We start from the raw sequence: 6,000 nt of genomic DNA, 5'->3' as shown, positions 1-6,000 counted from the left end.
CACTGCAGCATCACTCCCAATCTTCCGCCGTAGTCTGAAAACCCACCTTTTCAGACTCCATCATGGCCCATAGCACTTACTCTACCCTAGATAGCACTTCTGTAGACTTAGATAGCATTTAAAACAGACTTATAGCATGTTATGTAGACAGCACTAGAATTGCATTGTATATAGTCATAGCACGCCATAGTACATATGTATAGCATAGTAGTATATATGTATAGTTTATACGTATAAGTTTCATTATATAGATATTCCACTGTTACTTTCTTAGCTTACGCATGTTTCATGATGAATGTTTTTATGTGATGTATTCCCATGCTTTTGTTCTTGCTTAATGTAAGTCGCTCTGGATTAAGAGCGTCTGCTAAATGCCTAAATTGTAAATTGTAATATTTGAAATAGTCATTGTTCGTTCAATTCTCAGTCTTTTTTTTAAATGTAAAAATCTCCATATTCCTTAGGAATCTTGCTTTCATTCGCTGTATGGTATATGGTTCTATTGTTATCGAATTAAACAATATCAAACAAACTTGTATGTTCGGAGGTTAGACGATTCTGGGAACATTATGCATGGATTGCCAATTTGCCAGCCATATGCTGCGTATCTACTCGCAGTTTCAAAGGCTTAGTTATTCATTTATGAATCAAATTAACTAGAATAAAGATTTTTACAGCTGTTTTTCACGATTAGAACAGAAACAAATGAAGTGATGATGTGCGTAAATCTCCCTCCCTTGTATAGCATATTATGGCTGCGCCGCTGTAATGACTTTCCAATTAACACTGCAAGTTACTTAACAAAATAGAGACAGGCCTACAAGCTACAGAATGCACATCATGGCTGTGACAGCTTGTGGATCTGTTCTTTTGAGGCATAAAGGTGACAGCATGCAGTTCAATAGGAATAATTAACCCAAATGTGACAAAGTCATGTCATGTCTTCTATGCAGGAAAGGGCGCATTCCGTGTGTGACATCAGCTGACTGGTAAAGAGAATAGTACGGACGTTGATTGGCTACGTCTCAAACACTCCTTAAACACTCCCATGACTAATTCAAGGCCGTTTTGCGCACTCCACGGGGTGTCGAAAACGCTTCTTACCATGCCCATAATTGTATTATGACATTTGCCCACACCTCCACCTCTTAAATAAAAGGATAGAGACCGAACCGGAGTGTTAGCCCCCCCCCTCCCCCCCCCCCGCCATTCATTTCGATGGAAGTTGCTCAGTGGTGTTTTGAAGCACCCGGAAGACTGTCGGAAGTACAATTATAACTCAATGGCTCAAGTGAGCGGAAGATTCAGTAACAGTTTCATATCCAGAGGTCAAGTATTTATTCACAGAGTTTTAGGCTAACTTGTTCTCATTTTGAGATGAATATACAGTGTGGTTTACAGTTATGGCTCATGCTATAATATGGTGAGTAGAGCAGAGACTGGGAGACAAGAATCCAAATGAACTGCCTTCACACAGATACTCCCTCATTGAGGGTAATGTATAGCTGTTGGACGGCACAGGGAGTGCAGACAAGGTGCATGAACCTACGAACCCATCCATGTGTGCCAGAGAGCCAAAGTGATCATAGAAAATAATGGAGACCACGACCTTGACTTTTTCTCTCTCTCTCTCTCTCTCTCTCTCTCTCTCTATCTCTGTATTTTCTGAATTTATGTACTTCTTCTTTTTGTATGTTTGATTTGTAGAGATGGAAAACTGAGACCGTCATTTTTAGAAAAATGTCAGACCTGCATGGAAATGAATAATAGCTCAATTTAAGCTGCTATACACAGCGTTTGCACACACGCACGCACGCACACACACACACACCCTCTGGAAGAGCATGTGGGCCTCCTCTTGCCCCTGCAAGCCTTCTAGCACATAGCTCTATAGGCCTCAAAGTAGGCAGTGGTCTCATCGGGAACGACTGGTCTGTCTGAGGGATCAGGCCCTTTGTGTTACTCTATTGCAGGGCCGGTTCTCAACCTTTTTGGCTGCGCAATGTACTCACAGTGACATTGTTTTCCTTTTCAACAGAACATTATAGTTATTGTCACGTCAACACAGTGGTGCTACCACGTATAAGCTGTGTAACAATTATTACACAGCTTCTTTCTTTAGAAAAGAAAATTACTGGGCCAGGATTTTGTATTTTGAAAAATACTTTACAAACACAAAGGCAAAGCGCAAAATACAAAGTCCAAACTCAAACCTCAGAGGAGCATACGGAACCAGGAACACACAGGGGACATCGACAACATCAAACTATGAACTGACAACAGTGTCTTGCAATGAGTCCAGTTAAGTAGTGAGCAGGTGAATTGTCCAAGTGTTCACAGGTGGGCTGACGAGGGAGTTGGAGACAGGTGAGTGCAGGGACTGAGTGAGTGGAAGGGAAAAATGGGAGTGGCCGGGGCTGACATGGTCTGAGGAGGGACAGATCCTAACAGCCTGTCCACTTTTATAATCCCACCTGTATAGAGCGTTGCAGTCCCGCCCCCTCGAGAGACCCGGAAAATAAATCCCCGTTCATTTTCCTCATAGACTTTTCAGAAAGTATTTATTTAAAGACGTTTACGCCGCGGACAAAGCCAACTCATGACAACAAACACAATTTTTCGGGCCAAAAAAATAATTAGAAAGTAGAAAAAAACACTTTTTTTTTTGTTGTTTTTCTTATTTGTAATTATTTGTTTGGTCCAAAATATTTTGTGTGTTGTCATGATTTGTCACGACAAGAGTTGGCTTCGTACGACGCTTAAAAGGTCTTTAAATAAATACGTTTTGAAATGTCTATGGGAAAAATGCATTGGGATTCATTTCCCGGGCCTGGCGTCGTCATGAAAGGGGGCGGGACTGCGACGCTCTATTGTCACCAGCTTGTCTCTGCTCTCCATTAAGGCTCATACATAGTCTGGATTTTCGGTGGTTAGGTGACCACCGAACTACAACATGACGTCACGAGCCGATGTGAAGAGCAAGCCACCGCCCCAGCCCTTCTCTCTGTTTTTACTCACCACCACTCAACGTTATTTCAGCTCCGGTGGTCAGCTCACCACCGGAAATCCAGACTATAAATAGGCCTTAAGACACACTGCAGGGTCTCACCAGCTTGTCTCTGCCCTCCATTAGACACACTGTAGGGTCTCACCTGTATTGTCACCAGCTTGTCTCTGCTCTCCTCAGAGAAGATAAGCTGGACCCGGCCATTCTGCAGCTCTTCAGGGTCACGCTTTGCCACGGTGGCCAACAGGAAGGTCATCATGACACACGGAAGACAGACCAGGGACCCGTAGAGCAGCCTCTTCCAGTTCTGCCAGCATACAAACTGTTGGGAGAAAGAATAGGGCGGTACTGTATTACCAAATTATATTACATGTATTTGTCATTTATACAGTCAAAGTCTGTCAATATCTATCAATTATTCTAGAGGCGCAACAGATAATTGAACAACTGCAATTCAATTAATTATGCAAAAACATTTGAGCATGTCATTATAGGTGAAAATGCATGTTTAAATACCGAAAATAGTTGTCACTTTGCTGTATATTTTTGCATGACACCATTACACAACAAAGTATAAATTAAATACGGCTTAAGTGGTTAATCAGACTAGTTAATTATTATGAATAAATAAATCAGCATAGTTTTGCACTGAGTAAGCAAAGCAAAGCAAAGTTACTATATTTACCCAGGGTAACTGGACTAAGCTCAATAACTTGTTTACAGCCAGGCCCTGCTCATAGAACATTTCATGGTAGTGTCACAGTCCCAGGCAGGGCTGTGTTATTCTGGGGTTCAATGCCTTGCTCAAGGGCACTTCAGCGGTGGTAATTTTAACGTGCCGGTCCGGCGATACGAACCAGCGACCTTCCGATATCAAGACCGCGCCGCAAACCGTTCGGCCACCGCTGCCCCTGAGTCAGCGTTTCTTAATTTCTTTATGAATAAAAATTAGAAATTATAATCAATAGTCGCAGCCCTAAGCAATTCCATAAAGAAATGTGACGAACGTGTAAGCATATCACAGTTATAATTCATTAATATTTAATATCTTTCTATTTATCTATTGTCTTTTCATATTTCTAGAGTCATATCGGGGCCCAGACAATTTGACATTAATGTTCTTTTTCCACATGAGTCATGGAAGGGTGGTCTTATATTCGGCATAGTGAGTTGGCTCTCTGTGATTGTGTAAATTTTTATTTTGATCTACTATTTCACCTAAAACTGGAGTATGAATAGGCCTTCAGTGGAACGCTCGAGGGTCAGAGGAGGAGGCGGATATAAGAAGTAACCTTACAGGCAGAAGAGCACAGCGGAGAGTTTTCAGGTCTCGGGTGCAAACCTAGCTCAGTGCTAGGACCCCTCCTCCTCCTCTGTGTTCCCCGGGGGAGCGTAGTAGCCCGCCAGCTGCTTGAAGCACGGCCCCCAGTCGCCGAGGTAGGAGAAATCCTGCTCCGAGGTGGTGGACAGCGTGTGGATGGAGCTGAGCGAGAGCGCCGGCGAGCTGTTGCCCTCGAAGGCGTACGTCTGGAAAGAGTCGTACGGCGGGACCGACAGGTCTGCGTCCGCCTGCTCCACCTTCTTGCGGATGTAGCCTTTGAAGACGGTGAAGTCCACCGCCGCTGCCCCGCCTCCTTTAGCGCCGCCCCCTCCCGCCCCCGTCCGGCTGGCCGTCTGGACCCACTGGGGCAGCGAGCGTAGGTCCGCCGGCCCAGAGTCGGAGGAGCAGCTCTTGGCCTCGGGGAAGTCGTAGAGGTTCCTCAGGGCGCTCATGTCGTACGCCTGCGTGTCCTGCTCGCCTCCGCCCTCGTCGTTGTACTTGATGACGTTGTCGCGCATGTCCTCCTCGTCCTCGGACATCCGATGGCCCTTCCTGTGCCGCTTGAGGCTCACGATCAGCAAGACCAGGACTTTGATAGAAAGAGGGAAAGGGTAGAGAGAGGTAGAGAGAAGTGGCCGTGAGACTGAGAGAGACATAAAACTAAAGATTATCATCAGGCGGGTATTGTGATATTAAATCATATGGAGAGTGGATGTTTATGTAATGGGTTTTTGTTCAGCATTACACACGTTGTTAAACGAGGCGCCCGATATGGGTTGAGGTAAATGCCACAAATCATAGGATGTTGAAAACTGTCATTAAGTGAAATCATGTGACTTGAATGAGGTTCAGGGACTGCATAATACATATATTTGGAACATGAGCTGTCAGGCAAAAGGTCGATGGTAAAAGAGGAAGTGCACTTCATCAAAGTAAATATAAAGACATAACCAACTGAACCCCTGGGATCAAAATGCAGTCAGGTCCTTCAATAAGGTTTCTCACTGGTTTTACTGGAATGTGCAAATTTGTTTAATGTTTTAGGCCAAAATCACACACGTTCTAATTTGTGTAACTTACTTTGACCCCCTATGAAGACAATTAGCTTTCTCAAATAATATTTAATTTGCATGAGAATTGATTTTCCACAATCCTAATTGCTTTGCCCAGAATCTTAAGGGATGTCAATCTTTCCGTCAAAAATGACTGTAAGTGAGTCCAAAGCACCACAGAGTTAAAGTTTACTGTACATCACTGCCGAGAAACAGAGGACACCAACTACTGTACATATGGATAGAACAATGGCGAGGTCGATAAAGTCTGGATAAAAGAATATATATAGATGGATCCCTTATTAGACTAATGAGATGAGGAAAACAAAGGCTGTATGCATCTGGATAAATCAATGAAGATTTAATCTCATTTTAATTACTGCCTACATACTGTATACATGTGATTAAGCAGATTTCAATTCACTCAGACGCTCGAGCCACTAACCGCCCCAAACAGAGAGACAGACACACGCACGCGCGTGCGTGCACGCTCGCACACACACACACACACACACACACACACACACACACACACACACACACACACCTACAAGCAAGACCCACCGTAGAACAAACAAACCCGTTCCGAATGGATTACGTTGTTAATTTCGAGACTTTCG

The 6,000-nt window shown here is 43.8% G+C and overlaps 1 protein-coding gene across 1 annotated transcript in view; it reads right to left on the bottom strand.

The window, feature by feature from the left end:
- Positions 1 to 4,360: 4,360 nt before the first annotated feature.
- The window catches only part of LOC308327094 (cadherin-22-like), a gene marked incomplete at both ends in the record, with an annotated part of 124,434 nt that continues 122,794 nt past the window's right edge, over positions 4,361 to 6,000 (bottom strand). Inside the window, one exon of the mRNA XM_080780239.1 lies at positions 4,361 to 4,917. Within this exon, the coding sequence (XP_080636365.1) occupies positions 4,361 to 4,917 (557 nt within the window). The remainder of the gene's footprint in view (positions 4,918 to 6,000) is intronic.

The sequence above is a fragment of the Protomyctophum bolini genome (assembly GCF_963924005.1).
Source record: "Protomyctophum bolini genome assembly, chromosome: 2".
Classification (NCBI taxonomy): domain Eukaryota; kingdom Metazoa; phylum Chordata; class Actinopteri; order Myctophiformes; family Myctophidae; genus Protomyctophum; species Protomyctophum bolini.
The sequence above is the reverse complement of the archived record's forward strand: the minus strand, read 5'-3'. Positions and strand labels throughout refer to the sequence as shown.